The 22,554-nt window shown below is 39.2% G+C and overlaps 1 protein-coding gene across 1 annotated transcript in view; it reads right to left on the bottom strand.

The window, feature by feature from the left end:
* Nucleotides 1-22,554, bottom strand: part of LOC122064584 (metal tolerance protein C2) — a gene marked incomplete at its 5' end in the record, with an annotated part of 34,594 nt that overhangs the window by 1,808 nt on the left and 10,232 nt on the right. The window contains 2 exon segments of the mRNA XM_042628313.1: nt 15,885-15,923; nt 16,642-16,711. Of these exon segments, the coding sequence (XP_042484247.1) occupies nt 15,885-15,923; nt 16,642-16,711 (109 nt within the window).

Genomic DNA, 22,554 nt, shown 5'->3' with positions numbered 1-22,554 from the left:
AAAAAAAAATCACCCTAGGGGTGAGGATCGTCAAATAGTCCACAGGATCGCTCAGTTTTAGAAGAATGAACAAGAACTGAACCGGTAATTAATTATGGTCATATAAACCTCAATAAAACCATCCTTATCAGAATTATACAGAGGCAGTTAGGATAAGGTTTTGGTTGTTGTTGTTGTTGTTTTTGTTTGTTGCATAATAACTCTAGTATTTATGTCTAAGGCGCTGTTGACACCACAACTAAAAGGTAAAATGAAATAAATTAACATCTCTATTACAACAACAGAAAAAACAAAAAAAACAAGAAAAAAAAAACAAAAAACAAAAAAACAAAAAAACAAAAACTAAAAACTAAAAACTAAAAAACTAAAAAACTAAAAAACTAAAAAACTAAAAAAAACAAAACTAAGCCTTATCCCAACTTAATGGGGTCGGCTACATGGATCCAACAAAACTTTCAAGTAGGAAAAACTATGGTCTAAACAGAAAAAAGGGGAATGAAGAGATGCATAAATGAGGGGAGTGAAATGAGAAGAGAAATAAAAATGAAAACTAATCCATAGGCAGATCCAAAGTAATCACATTCGTTCCAAATGAAATAAAGTAATTAAGTTCCAAAGTTAATTAAATATCTAAACATCATCGGTCTGATTAAATTTTCCTTCAGTCACCCAGTGCATCCATCACAAGTAAAAGGATGTGTTCAACTTCTATCTCTGAAAATAATAAATAGGTAAACTTAGTGAATGAAAGGAAACAAAACCATAGCATATAGATGAAAACATATGCATAAAAAAAAAAAGTATATCATAAATCTCTACAAATATTACTACTTCCATCAAAACATGCCATAAGTTCAAATATCAGAAAACCAAGTTCCAATTAATGATCACCTTAAAGTCCATGGTGTGGCACTGCTTAAAAAAAAAATCAACATATCACATCACATAGTATAATCATTAAACACTTTGATGGGACTCAGGCTCTTGGATCATTGATGCAGATTCTTCACCAAACTAGGTTTGTTTTATTAGGAATAAGCCTAAGGTTGGGTAATGGGGACATCAAGGCGTACAGACGCAAGAAGAAGAAGAAACATCTATCTTTGTGGCTGGAAGAAGAAGAAAGAAGAAGAAAAAGGAGGAAGAAAAGGAGGCTCGATCTAGCCTTTCCAGCGCTGGATCGAGTCCCTCTCTCTTTCCAAATTTCAACAAATCTTGTGGGCCCCATTAGTTGTTAGTTTAGTAGTTTATTTTTAGAATATTCTTTTCATTGTTAGTCTTTTAATTAATTAGGAAACTACTTTATTAGTTGTTAGTTTTCAGGAAGTGTTCTTTTCTTTCCAATTGGCTCTTTTTATTTTAGTAATTAAGTTTATTATTTATGTAATGGCCTAGGCCACGATGGGGTTAAGGAATGAATAATATTTTTTGAATGCAAAAGGCTGTCGTCCTCCTCTCTCTCACGATCTCCTCTCACTCTCGGCTTCTCTCTTTTCTTGCCTTTCTGTCTCTTTCTCCTCATCCCTCTCTCTCTTTCACTTCCCTGATTTATTCATTACTATTCTGGTTTGCTACGGTTACTGAGTATTGCAGAATGAAGATCAACTCAGTTGCAAAATATTCATCGGAATGCTGCTGAACAATTAATCACTAAACTGAAATTTTTCCTTCATTAAGTAAGGTGGACTGCACTCTTATCTTGGAAGACCTCGAGTTCTTCTTTACTCCTCTGACTTGGACAACAGGTATGTAATTAAACTAAACCCCCCCACCTCCATTAATCCCCTGTTATATGTTGCAGCCCATTATCATTGAGACCAGCCCCTGCCCTTTCGTTTATGCCTATTTTACCTACTGTTTTAAGTCTTTTCTTCACTGTTACATCTCCAAAATCCTTGCTGATTTTCTATTTTAGTTGGCTGCTAGAGGACATTGATTGTTTGCATATCTTATTTGGTGTCTAGATTGATTTGTACTGAACCTAACATTCGCATGACGTTTGTTCCCTTCCCCATGTCCCCACTTGAAGCTTAAGTAAGTTTTTTTATGTGTTTTTCCGCTTAAATTGATATTGCTCCTGGCTACATGTTGATTTGTCTTTTTTTATTGCATGTTGAATCTTGTTTTGCTGAGCATATCTAAATCTCAACCAAATCCCAAGACCCCCCCTTAAGTTTGTCTTACCTTAATTGAGTCACTCTTGTTAGTTTGTCTTCCCTTAATTGAGTCACTCTTGTAGGAACCTTAGTTGTCTAGGAAATCCCCTACATCATCTTGGTATCAGAGCATGGTTTTGTCTAGGTTTAGGGTAATTAAGTACTGCTATCCATTGTTTACACGTCTTACCTATTGAGGTCTAATCTCCGTCACAATCTGTCCGAAGTCGAGTCTGAGTTAAGAGAGCGTTACCAAATAACATTGGATGCTATTCCCACCAAAAGCACACACTTGAGAGGGAGATTTCTGACTTCAAGATTGAGAGGGCTAACTACTTGTCTCAATTGGAGATTCTGAGTAGACCTTGAGTCTTTGGTGGCAACCGTACCTTGGCTGCCCATCTCCTTATGTCCACTCGTAGTGGTAGAGTATACCAAGATATGTCTGACCTTCCTAGCACCTCCGCCCAACCTGAGCAGTTGGCTGAATTCATGAAAGCCATCCAAGCTACCCTCCAAGCTAGCCAAGCTGTACAGGAGACACAGGCTGCCCATCTCCAGACCCTTACTGATAAGTTGGCTGCCCTCGAGACAAGTGTCCAAAATCCTGAAGGACGGCAAGGTTGTAACACTACTGACACTGAACCTAGGGACAGAGGCCTTAACCCTGAGGAAGTGAACGAGAATAACCACACTGATGGTTAGGACCAGATAGGGGATAACTTCCAAGGCCTAAGGCGTGGTAGAGGTTGAGGCCGCCAAGACACTATACCCAATATGGAGATGATGAGGGTTATGAGTATTATAACAGGGGCTTTGATGTTAGACGGATGATTAAGGTAGACGCCCCTACCTATAATGGTCAAATTGATGTTAGGATCCTTCTGGATTGGATCAAGCAAATGGATAGGTACTTTGATTTCTATGATATACCAGAGGAAGTCCGCTACCGATTTACTAAGTTCAAGCTTATTGGAGTTGCCCAGGACTTCTGAACAAACCTAGAGTACCAGGAGGACCACCTAGGACTTGAGCCAATCACCACCTGGGTAGAAATGCAAGAGAAGCTCAGGAGGGAATTTTTTCCTATCACTTATAAGCTCCAGTTGTTGAATGAAATGAATACCCTGAAGCAAGGAAAGTTGATTGTGACCGAATACATGAGCAAGTTCAATGAATTGAAAATTAGAAGCCGTATTCGGGAGGATGTTGAGCAAACACTATCTAGATTCCTTACCGGACTCAACTTCGAAATTCAGTCTCGTATCGCACCCCACCTAGTGCGAGATGTTCCACAAGCCTTCAGGATAGCCCTTGAGGTGGAATCCTCCATGAGAACTTATTCTCAGAGGAAGAGCTTCCAAGATGGGGAGTCCCAATTTAGAAAACCACCCCAAGGCTCAACTGGATTCCCAAAACCCCCTGCTGCACCACAGCGTCAATTTGACAACAAGGGTAAAGGAATTTTGGGAGAAGCACCCAAGATTAGTGGGCAACAACAGTGCTTCAAGTGTCACAGGTTTGGTCACTTCTCCAGAGAGTGTCCCAATAGAAATCTTTATGTGGGAGAGTAGACTCCTGAAGAAGGTGACCAAGAGGGTTTTCAGGACCTTGAGTATGAGGACCATAGACCAGATGAGACCATATCTGATGAGGACACCGAGGAGGCCAGTGACCTCAAGCTCGGTATTGTGCGATGCATGGTCTCGCAACCTAGGAGTAGCGATGATTAGCGGCGAACTAATATTTTCATCACTTACACATGTCATCAGGGCAAGAACTATTATGTCGCCATAGACAGCGAGAGTTGCATAAATGTGGTCGTCCAAGAGCGTTGTTGCTCGAATGGGCCTCAAACCTGAACCCCACCCCAAGCCTTACACGGTTGCCTGGGTAGATCAGTCCACCATCCCCGTTAATATGAGATGTCTAGTTCCCCTACACTTTGCAGGATATGAGGATCGAGTGTAGTGTGATGTCCTAGAGATGGATGTTGCCCACATCATCCTAGGTAGACCCTGGTTGTATAACCAGGATATCACCAATTATGAGAAGTCTAACACCTATGTCTTTGAGTTCAAAGGGAAGAAAATCAGACCGATCCCCAGTGCCCCTAGGGAAGTTAGGGTTCCAGAACACAAGGGAAGTACCACCAAAACCCCACTAAGACACTCAACATTTTAAATCAACAATTTGAAAGAGAGTATCAAGAGTCAGGGGTGATTTATGCTCTAGTTTCCGTACAGAGTAAAACTGATAGGTCACGCTTATTCACTGAGGCTCCTAGAGTACAATCCTTGTTGAGGAAATTTGAGAGGCTATTCCCTAAGGAACTACCTGATGAGTTACTGCCTATGCGTGACATCCAACACGCTATTGATCTAGTTCCAGGATCCTCTCTCCCGAACTTACCCCATTACCGAATGAATCCCAAAGAGCATGCTATTACAGAAGGGATTCATTAGAGAAAGCCTTAGCCCGTGTGTTGTACCTGCTTTGCTCATGCCAAAGAAAGATGGCACCTGGCGTATGTGTGTTGATAGTAGGGCCATCAATAAGATCACCGTCAAGTATAGGTTCCCTATCCCTAGACTTGATGACATGTTGGATATGATGGCCAACTCTTCGATCTTTTCGAAGATTGATCTCAAGAGCGGTACCACCAAATTAGGATTAGGCCTGGAGATGAGTGGAAGACAGCCTTCAAGACAAAGGATGGCCTTTTTGAGTGGTTAGTCATGCCTTTTGGCTTGTCAAATGCACCTAACACTTTCATGAGGATAATGAATCAAGTGCTCCAATCATTCATTGGCAAATTCTTAGTGGTTTACTTTGATGACATCCTCATTTACAGCAAAACCTCGTCTTCCCACTTGGATCACTTACAGAAGGTTTTCCATGTGATCCTGCAAGAAAAACTTTATGTCAACCTCAAAAAGTGCACCTTCATAAGTGATCAAGTCATCTTCTTAGGGTTTGTTGTGTCAGCCCAAGAAGTATCTGCTGACCCTGAGAAAGTGAGAGCGATTGTAGAGTGGCCTGAGCCAACTAATGTCCATGAGGTGCGAAGCTTTCATGGCTTAGCCACTTTCTACAGGAGGTTCATCTACCGGTTTAGTTCCATTATGTCTCCTATCATCGATTGCATGAAAAAGGAGTTTCAATGGACTGAGTGCTACGGAGGCCTTTAATGAGATTAAAAAGCTTATGACTGAAGCTCCAGTCCTGCGCCTCCAGGATTTCTCTAAGGTCTTCGAAGTGAATTGTGATGCATCTGATATTGGAATAGGTGGTGTCCTAAGACAAGAGGGCCACCCTGTTGCCTATTTTAGTCAGAAACTCAATGAAGCTAGGCAACGATATTCCACATATGACAAAGAATTATATGCGGTTGTCCAATCATTACGCCATTAGCAACATTAAAGAATTATATGCGGTTGTCCAATCATTACGCCATTAGCAACATTACCTTTTACCGCAAGAATTCGTGCTATTCTCTGACCACCAGGCTCTGAGATACCTGAGTGCCCAAAATAAACTTAACCAGAGACATGCCAAGTGGATTGAGTTTCTCCAAGAGTACATTTTTATACTCAAGCACAGACCTGGTGTCGAGAATACTACTGCGGATGCACTGAGCCGGGTGAACATGTTCCTCAGTTGCACCAATGCTAGGAGTCGGGCTAGTGTGTTACTCTAGGCAATGAGTGCAGAGATTGTAGGGTTCAAGCGAGTCAAGGACCAATATCCCACCTGTCCTAGTTTTAGTGAGCCGTTCACTTCCTTGAGTGAAAGCAACCCAGTCAACCGCTCGGACTTCCTACTTAGGGAGGGCTTCCTTTTTAAAGGGAGCAAGTTGTGCATTCCCAGAACTTCACTCCGAGATTTCCTGAATTGGAAATTGCATGCTGGGGGAGTCGCTGGCTATTTCAGTCGAGATAAAACCAACACCCTCGTTGAGGACCGATTCTTTTGGCCAGGACTGAAGAAGGATGTTGCTAAAGTTGTGAGTCAGTGTAGGACATGCCAAACTACCAAACAACAAAAGCAGAATACAGGTTTGTACTCTCCCCTACACATTCCCCATGCCCCGTGGCAAGACCTTAGCATGGATTTCGTGTTTGGTCTACCACAAACTTCGAGAGGCCATAATTCAGTTTATGTGGTTGTAGACCGCTTCTCAAAGATGGCCCATTTCATCCCATGCTCTAAGACCTCTAATGCATCCATAGTAGCCAGACTTTTCTTTAATGAGGTTGTCAAGTACCATAGGTTGGCCCTCACCATAGTGTCCGATAGGGATGTCAAGTTCATCAGTCATTTTTAGAGGACTCTATGGCAGATGATAGGCACGAAACTCCGTTTCTCCTCCACTTTCCACCCTTAGACCGATGGCTAGACCGAGGTTATCAATAGGAGCTTAGGGAATTTATTGCGTTGCCCCATAGGAGAACACCTTACCAGTTGGGATCGAGTCCTTAGCCACGCCGAGTTTGCATACAATAGTTCTAAGAACCGTACCACTGGTCTGTCCCCCTTTGAGATCTGTTCAAAATACCAGCCCTGGGCACCCATAGACCTTATCCCAGTCGTGTCTAATTCCAGGACCTCCCAGTCAGCTGAATCTTTTGCTCAGCATATACATGATTTGCATACAGGTATAAGAAGACAGATAGCATTGAGCAATGAGCAATACAAATCGAAGGCAAATGTGCACAGAAGGCTACAAGAGTTTCAAGAGGGCGACATGGTGATGGTAAGAATCAAGCCACAACGCTTTGTTAGGGGAAAAGCGAGCAAGCTACATGCTCATAGCACCGGTCCGTTCAAGGTACTCAAGAGGATAGGTGCCAATGCGTATGTTCTTGATCTGCTAGCTAACATGGAGATCAGTAATATTTTTAATGTTGAAGACCTAGTCCCATACCATGGTACCTCTACCATTACCCCTTTCTATCCTGATGACCTTGAAGACTTCCCCTTCACCATTGATGAGACTACTGAGCCAAACCAACCACTTCACCCCCACCTCATTACCACCTGTGCCTAAGGTCACGAGAAGAACTAAAGAAGTTGAGGAAATCCTTGATGAGAGGATTGTGTCCACACACACTGGAGGTTCTAGAGAGTTTTTGGTCAAGTGGCGTGGACGTCCAGAAATTGACAACACCTGGATCACATTACAAGAAATCCAACAACTCAACCCAGACCTACTTGAATATTATATGAGCTTTAATTCACCGGAGGTGAATTCTTCCAAGCCGGGAAGAGTTGATGGGGACATCAAGGTGTACAGACGTAAAAAGAAGAAGAAACAGCTATCTTTGTGGCTGGAAGAATAGAAAGAAGAAGAAAAAGGAGGAAGAAAATGAGGCTCCTCTCTCATTCCAGATTTCAACAAATCTAGTGGGCCCCATTAGTTGTTAGTTTAGTAGTTTATTTTTAGAATATTCTTTTCCTTGTTAGTCTTTTAATTAATTAAGAAACTACTTTATTAGTTGTTAGTTTTAGGAAGTCTTCTTTTCTTTCCAATTGGCTCTTTTTATTTTAGTAACTAAGTTTATTATTTATGTAATGGCCTAGGCCACAATGGGGTTAAGGAATGAATAATATTTTTTTGAATGCAAACGGCTGTCGTTGTCCTCTCTCATGATCTCCTCTCACTCTCGGCTTCTCTCTTCTCTCGCCTTTCTCTCTTACTTTCTCGCTATTCTCTCTTTCTCCTCATCCCTCTCTCTTTCACTTCCCTGTTTTATCGATTACTGTTCTGGTTTGCTGCGGTTACTGAGTATTGCAGAATGGAGACCAACTCAGTTGCAAAATATTCATCAGAATGCTGCTGAACAATTAATCACCAAACTGAAATTTTTCCTTCATTAAATAAGGTGGACTACACTCTTATCTTGGAAGACCTCGAGTTCTTCTTTACTCCTCTGACTTGGACAGCAGGTAAATAATTAAACTAAACCTCCCCCCACCTCCATTAATCCCCTGTTATATGTTGCAGCCCATTATCATTGAGACCAGCCCCTGCCCTTTCGTTTATGCCTATTTTACCTACTGTTTTAAGTCTTTTCTTCACTGTTACATCTCCAAAATCCTTGCTGATTTTCTATTTTAGTTGGCTGCTAGAGGACATTGATTGTTTGCATATCTTATTTGGTGTTTAGATTGATTTGTGTTGAACCTAAAATTCGCATGACGTTTGTTCCCTTCCCCATGTCCCCACTTGAAGTTTAAGTAAGTTTTTTTATGTGTTTTTCCGCTCAGATTGATATTGCTCCTGGCTACATATTGATTTGTCTTTATTTATTGCATGTTGAATCTTGTTTTGCTAAGCATATCTAAATCCCAACTTAATCCCAAGACCCTCCTTAAGTTTGTCTTACCCTAATTGAGTCACTCTTGTAGGGACCTTAGTTGTCTAGGAAATCCCCTACATCATTGGGTTCCATAAATGTTGGGCCTTTGATCCCAAGTGTTTTGAGTGTAATAAATCACTTTTATGAGTAAAAAATGGGTTCTAAGGTTGCATACAGGATTCACTGATTTGTTTCCTCTTAGTTTCCGTTTTAGATGGGGATATGTAGTTTCTGATTTTCAGTCATAAGTTAGTTTCTAATTCCAGCTGTTTTATTTTCTAGTTTACTTTTCCAGATTTAGTAACTAGATGTTAGTAATCTTTATTTCAGTTTTTAGTAACTTTGAAGTTACTAAATTGTAATCACCCCCCCCCCTCATTATTATAAATAAAGGAGAGGGCTCCCATTAAGCCCCACAATTTGAATTAATGAAAAAAAATTCATGTTGCTGCCGTTGGCCTCTGTGGAGGGTTCTTTGTGTTTGATCAAGAAAGAAGGGTTTGGTGTCTAATCCAAGCGACTCCTTACGGCATGAAGTTCAGGAGGTTTCTTCAAGCTCTCTTACTCTTCTTTCAAGGATACTTACAAGGTCTATTGCTGCCAACGGTTTCAGGTATTTAGATTCATCTTTGGTTACAAGTTTTGCCCAGTCGATAGCCTATTCTGTGAAGGAAGTTCGATCTCTGTTCAGACCTAACCATCGGTCACTTTTGACTGATTTTTGGACCAGAGGTTCCCCTCAATAAAAGAGGAACTCGACCCAGCTTTTGTCCCTGTCTGATCTGTGGTTAATGATATATTGAAGATCTCCCATCTTTTGTCCTGTAGTGCTATCGGTTCTGATTTTAGACCTGAAACAGAGATCGATTAGTTGGTTTTGCATGTTGCTGATTATCTAAAGACTGATTATGTTTGTTGAGTGATATTTGGGCTCAGTTCTGTCTCTTAGCTACCCTATCCAGCTAGCTATATTCTGATCTCAGAATCCCTGATTTCTGGACTCGGCAGACTTGAATTCTAGATCTGGTTTTATTCAGATTTAATCTGTACTACTGTTATTCCTTTATCATTGGTTGTTCTTAGTTTAAAAGTTCCTACAGTTGAGACTTGGTTAGTCCACCTATCCTAGTCCTACATTACTCACAGAACCGGTAGTGGGTTCCTATTAAGGGGAAACCACATTCCTTAAACATCACGCTCTTGCCTCACCCCTCGGTCCTCGTACCAAATCATAGTGGAATGGCAAGTGTCAAGCTCTAGCTCATATTTTCAGACCATGTCCTTAAACGTCACACTCTTTCCTCACTCTTGTGCTCAGCAATCCACCCCAACTCAGTCCAACGGTTACACAGTCCATACCAAATCCATAGCGTATCAAAGGTTGTCCTATGTTTAAAATAAAATAACAACAATGCACTCTTCCCATAGTAAAATAAATCATGCTTCAAAACATGTATAGTACTTAAAAAAATATGCTCTTTAATAAACGATAAACAACAAATGTTAAACATCATGTCATTCCAATTCATATTGTTTCATGAATAATAATTGGAAAGGAGTTTATATATCAAAATAGTACATACATTTTGTGGGGTCTCACTCACCTTGATGTCACTCCAAATATTGGTTCCATTTATCGTTCGAAGTAGAACAATCTTTGTACCCTACCTATACAATTCCGTCAAAATTCTACCTTATCCCATTCTGCCTACTGACAAAGAAAAATAGAAAATAAATATCTATGGAACTAACTCCAAATGAGTTGAAACTAGATCCTACTGAAATATATATCTCATAGGAAACCATATCATAAAAACTTTCCTAGTTTAGGTATCCATTCCCCCCCCCCAAACACAGTGTCTAGACTGTAATAGATTTTATTTAACAAATTTTAAACACTCATCAATCCACTTTTCCCAACTCAAAAATCACTTCCAATTTTTTCAGGAATTTACAAGATCATAAAATTTATTATAGTACAAAAATAGACAATAACTCGAAGTCTATGTCCGCCGTCACCACCCACATTCTCGGGTACAGAAAACTGCCCTGAAAGTGACCTATCCAAGTACATGAATTCTTTGACCTATCAATTTAATTCCAAATTTAATAAAATCTTCAGGAGGTCATCTACACACATATATGTACTCTCAATAATTATTCCAGACCATACAACAATCCCTAACTATGGTCAATAGTATGAACAACCTCGGATTGCTGTTATGTCCAACCTAGAGAATATTGTCAACTGCAAATATCCTATTTTCTCTCCCATCACCTCACAATCCAAATTTGTATACCTTTAAACGATGGTCTACTCCCAAGTAGCACATAAAAAATAATTAAATCATAGAGTAGAAGCTCTTACCTTAAAGCCGTTTGAAATCTTGCTAAGAATGTAGAATCCTTGATTTCTTTTCTTCTTTTTCTTCTGTTTTTCTCTCTTCTCTTCTTCTTCCATTTTCCCTTCTCTGATTTCTCTCCACATGATTTGGGGGGTAGAGATATTTTTCTCTCTCACACATTTTTGAGTAAGGAGGAATCTCTCTCTCTCTCTCTCTCTCTCTCTCTCTCTCTCTCTCTCTCTCTCATTAGTCCACAATTTGGGTAACTACCGAAATCGTCCCACTCCCACTCTTCTTCCATATCTCTCCTCCCTCTTTCTTTCTTGATTTTAAACTCTCTTTTGATCTCACTCTTCTTTCTTTCTTTTTCTTTTATTTTAAACCTATTTTCTCCCCCCAAAACGTGAGAGCACCCCCTTCTTGGCAGCTCTCAACGTGTAGGATCTCCTCACTCTCAGACACACACACAATCTCTCCTTATTTCTCCAAATCCGTCTAACCATTCCTTTCTTTCTCTTTTTTACTTTCCTCTTATGTTCTATCTCCTATTTTATCTCATGTGCTCTATGCAACTCTCCCTTTTATTTATTTATATATTATTATTTTTTTGGTAGTTAACAAATGGGGCCGACAAACCAATTTAAAATAAAAGAAATCGGTCAACTTAAAAAATACTCATAGTAAGACCTGAATCTTAGACCTCTCAATCAACTAACAGTCTCAACCACTAAGCTCGAAGCATAATTACTTACCAAGTCCACAAAATAAATATTTAAATCATGCACTAACGCATCAACCAATAGATATATGGATCATCTCACCTCAAATTTTCAGTGATTACGCATCAAAATTTAAGATCCACCATCAGCCGCCGGCACAGTATCTGCGGCAAAAGTGAAAAATCCAAATTAGCCCTGTATTTTGAGCACGGGTATTACATCCCTCCCCCCTCATAAAAATTTTGTCCTCAAAATTTAAATATTGGATCGCTGAACAGTTGTGGATACTTGGACCACATATCATCCTCCTTTTCCCACGAAGCCTTTTTAAATTCTGTGATTATTCCAAAGGACTTTCACGTATAATATGGTGCAGTTCCGTGAGACTTGCTCCTTATGATCCAAAATCTGAATAGGGGTCCCATCATAGGACATGTTTTCTTTCAATTACAACGGTTCATAACTTAGGGTATGACAAGTCTGCAACATATTTACTAAGCAATGAGATGTGGAAAACATCATGAACTCCACCTAGAGCTGGGGGTAGTGCAAGTCAGTAAGCTATGGTCCAATCCTCTGCAGAATATTGAATGGACTCATAAATCTAGGGCTGAGTTGCCCTTTCTTGCCAAACCTTACTACTCCTTTCATTGGTGCAATCTTGAGAAACTCTTTGTCTCCTCCTACAAATTCCAGCTCTTTCCTTTTTGTATCTGCATAGCTCTTTTGTCTATGTTGTGCTGCCTTGATTCTCTTATGTATAAGTTGCACTTTCTCTTGAGCTTCTTGCGTCATTTCAGGTCCCATAACCTTCCGCTCACCAACCTCGTCTTCATTACCAACCTCGTCCCAATGAAGAGGAGATCGACACTTGCTACTATATAGTGCTCCATATGGGGCCATTCCATCTATCTATTGGTTGATGTGTTAGTGCCTGATTTAAATTTTATTTTATGTACTTGGTAAATAACTAAGCTTCTAGCTTAGTGGTTGAGACTCTAGTTGATTAAGAGGGTCTAAGGTTCAAGTCTTACAATGATTTTTTTTTTTTTTCTGTGGATTAAGTTTTTTAAAATAATTTATGGGCCCCATTTTTTAACTACCAAAAAAAATAATTAAAAAAAATAAAGAAAAGGAAGGATAGCTGCATGGAGCACATAAGGTAAAAAAAGGAGATAGAACATAAGAGGAAAAAGAAAGGAAGGCATGGTTGGAGGAGAAACAAAAAGGGAGATATATATATAAGGAGTGAGAGTGGGATGATTTGGGTAACTTCCCAAATCGTGGACTGAAGAGAGAGAGAGAGAGAGAGAGATAATGAGGTCGGTGGGGAGAGACTCCTCCCTACTCAAAAATGTGTGAGAATGAGAAATATCTCTACCCCTCAAATCGCGTGGAGAGAAGTCAGAAAAGAGAAAAGAGAAGAACAAAATGAACAGAGATATTTATGAAAGTTTTTCTGATATGGTTTTCGTATGAGATATATATCTATGAGTTAGGTTTCAATAGGATCTGGTTTCAACTCATTTGGAGTTAGTTTCAGAGATATTTATTTCTATTTTTATCTGTTAATAGGCATGATAGGATAAGGTAGAATTTTGGTGGAATTGTATAGAAAGGGTACATAGATTGTTCTATTTTGAATGATAAAATGGAAAAGATATTTGGAGCGACATTAAGATGGCTGAGACCCCACAAAACCTATGTACTATTTTTATATATAAACTCCTTTTCAAGTATTGCTTATGAAACAATATGAATTGGAACGGCATGAGGTTTAACATTTGTTGTTTATCGTTTATTAAAGAGCATATTTTTTAAGTACTATACACGTTTTGAAGCATGATTTATTTACTATGGCAAGAGCACATGGATGTTATTTAATTTAAAACATAATGAGACCTACGATGTGTTATGAATTTGGTATAGACTATGTGACCTTCAGAATGCTTATGTGTTGGGGTGGATTGTTGAGCATAGGAGTGCGGCAAGAGCGTGATGTTTAAGGATATGGTAAGGTTCTGTGAGCCAAGAGCTTGACGCTTGGACTTCCACTATGATTGGGTATGAAGACCAAGGGGTGATGTGAGTGACGTTTAAGGAACGTGGTTTCCCCTCAATAGGAGCCCGTTACCAGTTCTGTGAGCTAAGAGCCTGAGTCCCATCAGAGTGATTATACTATGTGATGTGATATGTTGATTTTTTTTAACAGGGACACACCATGGGCTTTATGGAGATTATTAATTGGAACTTGGTTTTCTGATATTTGAACTCATGGCATGTTTTGACGGGACTGACAATATTTTCAGATATTCATGATATACATTGTTCTTTTTTTTTTTTAATGCATAGATTTTCATCTATACGCTATGGTTTTGTTTCCTTTCACTCATTAAGTTTTCCAAAACTTTACCCCTTTATTTTCAAAGATAGAGGATCAGCAGTCTTGTACTTGTGATGAATGCACTGGGGTGACTGAAGGAAAATTTAATCAGACTGAGTATGTTTAGATATTTAATTAACTTTGGAACTTAATTACTTTTATTTCATTTGGAAAGGAAGTGATTAGTTTTAGGATCTGCCTATGGATTAGTTATTTAATTTTATTTGAGGATGATGTAATGGAGATTAGTTTATTTCACTTTACCTTTTAGTTGTGGTGTCACCAACACCTTAAACATAATTACTTGAGTTATTATGGATGATGGCTATTTTTTTATTAAGACTCACGTTGTATAATTCTGAAAAGGATGGTTTTATTGAGAAACATATGATCATTATTAATTACCGGTTCAGTTTTCGTTCATTCTTATAAAACTTAGCGATCTTGTGGACTATTTGACGACCCATACCCCTAGGGCAAGTTGGGGGCGTTCCAAGAATAGTCAGATGTGAGAATTGCTTGAAAGGATTAGTAAGGGAGAGACCCGAGAAGATCTATTTCCATTGTTGTTTGCCTAAGCAGATTTACCACAACGGGTTTATGGCCCGTGCTGAGAGCTCCATGACACCTTTTCTCCGCCAGTAAGACCACAAAAAAGTGGCTCCTCACCTAGACTATGCGCAGTGAAATTTCAAGGCTAAGATATTGTCCACTGAGGAATTCTGTAAGGGGAAAATAAGGGCATTTGTGGGACAAGAGTAAAGTAACCCTTTGCAATTGAACGGATGTTTCTCCCTCCTAGAACAATATTAGCCTGCCTATGGGGCTCAGGTCTAGCCCAATTATGAGTACATCCACAGAAAAAGAAAAAAAAAAAACTACCATTTTCAATGAATCCAGAGAGCTTCAACCAAAATCTTTCTAGCAATTGAGATTGTCTTTAAGAAATTCATTGCCAGTGGCCCTTCCAGAGCACTAAGTGCAAACTACTCAGTCCAAATTAAACAGATCAAGCTCAGGGCTCAGACGCATCATCTGCAGGACAATTGAACATCTCAAGTTTTTGTATCCAAGGGATTTGAAAGGTATTAGATCCAAATTGAAAAGTTGAAGAATTCTTATTCTCTCTTTTCCTTTCATCAAATCAGGACAGTACAGAAACTCTTTTTCTTTCATGGACGTGCTTTATGCCTTTATCTACCTGAATCTGATTATTTAATCTGAGATCTTGTTGGTTACTTATTAAGATCTGCCTAGAGTTCTGCTATTGTTGCTCTTAAAAATCCAATCTGTTTCACAGTTTTCTGAGTATCCTTATTTCAATTAGGATTTTCTTATATCTTCAGTTTTGAAACTGATTTTCCAAATCTGTGCATCAGTTTCAGGTCCTAAGCTAGTTTAGGTTCCAAAATCAGATCTTGTCACTAATTTCTTAAGAGTCTTATTTCAGGTACGATTTCTGAAAACCCAGTTTAAAGTTCTGAATTTCGGTTCCCTGTTCTGCTGTTACAACGGAGTTCCTACTTCTGTTATTCAGTTATTGTGAGTACTCTTTACTGTTGATCTGAGATTACTAAACCCTGATATCGATTCTTTCTTGAGCTTTCCTACCTCAAGTAGGATTCTTCAATTACTTTGAATGTATCCATCGGATTAGTCTCAGATTTTAATATCCAATTCCTTCATCAATAAAGTACTCAACTAGCTTGATAGCCAGATCTGAGTTTCTGAATTCCTCATTTTAAATGTCTCTTGAATTCTGGTTTCCAACCGTTATTCTGGTTTTCTCAGTGTTTCTGTTACCTAGTGCCCTTGGGTGATTACCATCTTATGAGTGTGTATCTTATCAAATAAATGAACCATTTATGCTACCAAGGGAGGAAAATAAATGTTGATAAAAACAAAAGCATAGAAATTACCCAAGGGTCAAAAGCCAGGATGCCAGGACCAAACCTGCACTGAAGACAATTGATGTACACCAAGTTAAGAGGTATCTCTCAAAACAGAAACTAAAAAGCAAGTCTTTCTGGCTATATTGAACATTTTGGCCACACAGCAGGTCATTTCGTCATTCTGACAGTTGGAGAGATGGGAAAACCCCTCAATATTGGTTGTCTTCTAGAACCATATGCCCAAAATCCATGAGGATCTTCCTCTTGTTTTCTCAAAGATCTCTATTTGTCAAACAGATTTTATTGTTAAAAAAATAATAAAAAATAAAAAATCTGAGATAATGGTAATATTGGTTAGAAAACCAAAACCATGATTAGATGACAATTTGGACATGTCCAAAAATTTTGGGCACCAACAAACACTGCCCTTTGGCTGAAAAGCAAAGACAACTGCAAGGATAAAGGGCTATGGCACCATCACTGTTAAAAAAAGAAGAAAGCAATAGATTGGCATAAATCCTTTTAGTTTAGTACTGTTACATTATAATGTTGATTTGGAAGAGGAATCATCATGAATGGGGTATTTAGAAAAAAATTAGTAGAATATTTAAGGCTGACTGTTCATTGTTTATGTGAAGCTAAAACAAACGGCTTTGGCTTGTTTAAGCTATCACCTAAGACAGGTCAAATGCTTCGGATTTATCTGTACACCTTGACTACCCCCCAAGACAGACAGACAGACAGACAGAGAGAGAGAGAGAGAGAGAGAGAGAGAGAGAGATACCTACGGATGGAATCTGCAAGAACATGTAAACATACAGAGTGGTAATTCATGTCTTCAGCTTTCCTGTAAACTGCATGCAAATGCATAAAATCAGCAAATATATACTACATACATAAGACAAAGTAGTAGACTGTGCTCCTATTCATGCAGAACAGACAAACATTTGTGGCCCCTAAAGCAAACATACAAATTGCATATGCACTCGCACTGATTAGAACACATAAAAGTTTGTTTTTGACCCCTGCAAGTCTGACTACTAATTTCCCAACTGCGACCCATGTTATTTTGTTTCCTGACACATGGAGTGTAAATAACCATATAGAAGCAGATGTTTGTCCTTAATGAAACTGTCAGAGAGGATGAAGCTTTTGCAGTCAGCGCAGCGTAATTCCAAATTTGAACTATAAAGAAGGAAGAACCTAATAGGGTATCATAGTATCATACACTCTAGGAGTCTAGGTTCTAGGTTCAATTCTTACCAATCAGCTATGTCAGGCCATTTTTGCGACGCACCGAAACTAGAGGGGCCATTTAAGCATTGATGACGAAAAATGAAAATTCATCCTCCTGTTTCAGCCGAAGAAGATTTCCTGGAAGCAGGGACAGAGCTATACAACACGCTCATCCTAGAAAGGATGATCCTTGAGTGGAGTTCATACAACACCAACTTTGGATGACTGGGTCCCACCAACCAATTCAGGTTGAAGAGTGTAGCAAAAATTGGGTTGAGGATGAGCATGGCTGGAATACTTTGGGCTTTCAGCTGCTGGTTTGAGTTCCATTTGATTTCTCTATAGATTCGTAAGGGGTCATTTTATATATATATATATATATTTTTTTTTTTGCCTCCAAGTTTGGTCCTCTCACTTATTGAGGTTTATTCAAACTGGGTCATTGGCTATATCTAGCTTCCTCAATAGATTTTTCAACTCAGAGTAAAAGCAGGCAGCCAGCTAGGGAGAGAGATCACCTAATACACCTTTCTCCATTAAAAGCTAACTCCTTCAATACCTATTGTTCCACAAGATTTAATACCATTCTTCACTTACTGAAACCTACAGTATCAATCAAGTAACCTGATGAGGATAACAATCAGGTTTAATTTGCAGAACTGTTCCCCTTACCTATTGACCTGAGTTTCAGATCCATCTAATGGGTTTTCTTCGAGTTATTTAATCTCTCTTGCTGGTTTGGTTCCTACCTTCTTGCAATTCTGGTTACTTTGAGGTACTTTAAACCCTAATCTCCAAGGGACTTAGAACCACATCAAAGAGCAACATATACGGGGAAGTTGTAGATAAATTCAGTGTAGTAGTGATGTAGCAGAGCTCAGATGGATCGACCCAAAAACGCTCCAGAACCTGGACCAAGAGCTAGATCCAATTTGGGTTTCAAGTTACTAATTTGGTTTCAAGATTATTAGAATATTCTAGGATTTTATTTTATTTGAGAATATTTGTTTTTTTTTATTTAGGTTATTTTAGGGTAGCTATTAGGTAAGTAGAAATTTTCAATTTTAGTCTTATTGTGTTTCTATTTTACTAGACTTTAATTTAGGAAGCAATTAGGATTTTCTATTTCAGTCTTAAGAGATTTTATTTTGATTTAATATAAGTAAGACATGTAACCAAGGAATTAATCAGTTGATTAATGAAGAATTAAGTGATTGTGAAACCCCCCTGCGTGGCTGTCTTCTTCCCCCCCCCCCCCCCCCCCTTTCTTCTTCTTCTTCTTGACCTCTCTATCTCCCCTCTTCTGTTCTCTTTCTTCTTCCTCTCCTTTTCTTTTTTCCTGATTTATTCTCTTTAACCTAACTGTTGCTCTGTTTTCTGGGCAGCACTGCAGCCCACAAAGTTGGATCAATCACAAAGTTGGATCAATCTCCCTTGATTCTTCTTCTTTCCTCTGATTTTTTTTGTGTGCTTAAACCTGTTGTAGGGGCGACCAAAACCCTCTGATATGAGTCCTTAATATTGCACCAAACATGGAAGACTTTGACCTGCAACTAAACTGTTCTAAGACTTCCGCCAGGTCTTGTTTCAGAATTTTCCAAGCTAATCTAAGGCTGCTGGTTCGAGGCATCGTGGGTTACTACTGCAAGGGCTAAGTCTCAAGAATTAATCCCTGATATTGCACTTCGAGTGGAGCCCACATAAGTGAGATCGATCACCAGAAACCAGAATGGTTCTGCCGCCCTTGTTGCTATCCAAAGGTTGAAAAGACAACCTAAATCGTGGGATTTATTTCAAGTTCTTTTATTCTGGTTTTCCCATTATACCCCTATATAGCCCCTTTATGCCACTTTGTCCTTTAATTTCTTTTAGTTCCAAATCCAGCCTTGGAAAATAATGTAAATCCCCATTTGTGTCCTCTCCTAAACCGACCCATTCAAACATTTAGGGATTTCTGGCTATTTACAAAAGTGCCACTAACCCTTGCTATTTCCAGTTAATTACAAGTTTGCCACTGGTTTGCTTAAACTCTTAAGTGGGCCCATAGCCAACCAGGTCCGAATCTATTGGGGCCCACCAGACCCGCATTATCTGGTATCAAAGCAAATTTCCTATCAACTCCTTGACTCCAATAGTTGCTCATGCCACCCCCTCATTTGAACTGTGGACTCGGTTACTTCGACAGAATGAAGAGATGTTGGAGATGGTTAGAGTTTTTCAAGAAGAAAGGGAAGCATATAGGATACAAAAGGAAGCACAAGTTGTTACCCTCCAGGACATTAACACAAGGCTTGATGCCCTAGAGTCACGTATTCGGAAACCCGGCAGACAGCAAGGTCACATTACTCATGACATTGTGACAACCCCTCGAGAACCGTGCCCCCCCATCTAGAGACCATTACATCAAGCTTTGCTGTCGATGTTGAAGATGAACGGGATGACCCAATGAAGGATGCTTCTGAAGAACTGATCAATGGCCCGATCTCATTTGTGAAGCCCCACCATCCGACTCTGATCAAAGTCATATCATTTGTTGACGACTATCAGAAAATCGTGATCGTTGATCACGAGGTGCACTGGATCTTTCCCCTTTGGAGCCATTGATCGAGGATGCTGATTGAGTGGTGTTGATTCTCTCCTTCCATAAAACTTGTGGATGAGTTTTTCAAAACAACAGGGGAGTTGATGTAGCAGTGCTCCGATGGATCGACCCAAACCCGCTCCAGAACCCAGACCAAGACCCAGATCCAATTTGGATTCCAAGTTACTAATTTGGTTTCAAGATTATTAGAATATGCTAGGATTTTATTTTATTTGAGAATATTTGTTTTCTTTTATTTTAGGTTATTTTAGGGTAGCTATTAGGTAAGTAGAAATTTTCAATTTTAGTCTTATTGTGTTTCTATTTTACTAGACTTCAATTTAGGAAGCAATTAGGATTTTCTATTTCAGTCTTAAGAGGTTTTATTTTGATTTAATATAAGTAAGGCACGTAACCAAGGAATTAATCAGTTGATTAATGAAGAATTAAGTGATTGTGAAACCGCACCCTGTGTGATTTTCTTCCCCCCTCCCCTTCTCAGATAATGCGAGGCCGGTGGGCCCTAATAGATTCAAACCTGGTTGGCTGTGGGCCACTTACGAGTTTAAGCAAACCAGTGGCAAACTTGTAATTAACTGGAAATAGCAAGGGTTAGTGGTACTTTTGTAAATAGCCAGAAATCCCTAAATGTTTGAATGCCTCGGTTTAGGAGAGAGGACACAAATGGGGATTTACATTATTGTCCAAGGCTGGATTTGGAACTAAAAGAAATTAAAGGACAAAGTGGCATAAAGGGGCTTTATAGGGGTATAATGGGAAAACTAGAATAAAAGAACTTGAAATAAATCCCACGATTTAGGTTGTCTTCAACCTTTGGACAGAAACAAGGGCGGCAGAACCATTCTGGTTTCAGGTGATCAATCTCACCTATGTGGGCTCCACTCGAAGTGCAATTTCAGGGATTAATTCTTAAGACTGCTCCGTTTGGTATCGTTCTAAAAAAACGTTTTTGGAGTTTTTTCGTTCTATTGGAACGAAAAACGGAATCTTCTGTTTGGCGCACTTATGGTCAGTTTCTGTTTTTTTTTAACAAAAAGTGAAAAAAAAAAACTGAAAAAAACGAGATTGGATGCCGTCTTCCCAGTTTCGTTCCATTTTACAAAAAAACAAAAGTTCCCGATAAAAATATGAAATTTTGAAACACCATTTTTTCGTTTAAAAACTGCATTTTGACACAGAAACTGAAATTTTCATTTTTGACATGAAACGGCATTTCTGGAATAGAAACGATACCAAACGGGCTTAGCCCTTGCAGTAGTAACCCACGATGCCTCGAACCAGCAGCCTTAGATTAGCTTGGAAAATTCTGAAACAAGACCTGGCGGAAGTCTTAGAACAGTTTAGTTGCAGGTCAAAGTCTTCCATGTTTGGTGCAATATTAAGGACTCATATCAGAGGGTTTTGGTCGCCCCTACAGCAGGTTTAAGCGCACAAGAAAAATCAGAGGAAAGAAGAAGGATCAAGGGAGATTGATCCAACTTTGTGATTGATCCAACTTTGTGGGCTGCAGTGCTGCCCAGAAAACAGAGCAACAGTTAGGTTAAAGAGAATAAATCAGGAATAAAGAAAAGGAAAGGAAGAAGAAAGAGAACAGAAGAGGGGAGATAGAGAGGTCGCAGGGAAGAGAGGAAGAAGAAGAAGAAAAGGGGGGAGGGGGGGAAGAAGACAGCCACGCAAGGGGGTTTCACAATCACTTAATTCTTCATTAATCAACTGATTAATTCCTTGGTTACATGCCTTACTTATATTAAATCAAAATAAAATCTCTTAAGACTGAAATAGAAAATCCTAATTGCTTACTAAATCAAAGTCTAGTAAAATAGAAACACAATAAGACTAAAATTGAAAATTTCTACTTACCTAATAGCTACCCTAAAATAACCTAAAATAAAAGAAAACAAATATTCTCAAATAAAATAAAATCCTAGAATATTCTAATAATCTTGAAACCAAATTAGTAACTTGGAACCCAAATTGCATCTGGATCTTGGTCCAGGTTCTGGAGTGGGTTTGGGTCGATCCATCGGAACGTTGCTATATCAAATAGAGATGAGGATGTTGAGATGGATGTGTGGCAAAACTAGGAAGGATAAAGTAAGGAACGATCATATTCGAGCTGATTTGGGAGTAGCTCCGATACCAGATAAGCTACGAGAAAGTTGTTTGACGTGGCATGGCCATATTCAACGGAGGCCTTTGGATTATCCAGTACGAAGGAATGATTTGATTCAGATTGAAGGAACTAAAGAACCAAAGGCAGACCTAAAATGACCCTAGGAAAAGTGGTGAGGAAAAATGCATAGCTTAGACCTTGTATCAAGTATAACCTCGAATAGAGCTGATTGGAGAGCAATGATCCATGTAGCAGCCCCATTCAGTTTGGATAAGGCTGAGTTGTTGGATATATAGGCTGTACAACAAAATATACAGGAAGGCTGTACACCAAAAATGGAGTCCCTATGATGCGGATCCGGGGTTCCACAGACTGAAATCGGATTGCTTAAGGCCCACAAGAATGACTAAAAAATCTCAGTTTAATGGTTGAGGGGCATTCTTGTAATTTCAGAAACAGTATAAAGTGCCTTAGGAAGAGTCAAATTACTTAGGGAACAAGAATAAATTAACGAGTGAAGTGAGGGTAATTCTGCAAACTAGTAAAGAGGGGGGGTGTATTTAATAAAGAACTTAAAGTTAAGAGGGCTTATCTGTAATAACCAGAAATCAAGTGTATAAACAAAAGAAACCTGTGTTCTTCTTCACAATAGAATCCAGGGCCAAAACGGTAGGCCAGCAATCTCCGACAGAGAGGGCTTCTCCAAATCTCATCGTCTGGCCTTGAAAATCCAGGCAATAGGTTGT

This window comes from Macadamia integrifolia, unplaced genomic scaffold (genome assembly GCF_013358625.1).
Source record: "Macadamia integrifolia cultivar HAES 741 unplaced genomic scaffold, SCU_Mint_v3 scaffold1688, whole genome shotgun sequence".
NCBI classification, from domain to species: Eukaryota; Viridiplantae; Streptophyta; class Magnoliopsida; order Proteales; family Proteaceae; genus Macadamia; species Macadamia integrifolia.
The sequence above is the reverse complement of the archived record's forward strand: the minus strand, read 5'-3'. Positions and strand labels throughout refer to the sequence as shown.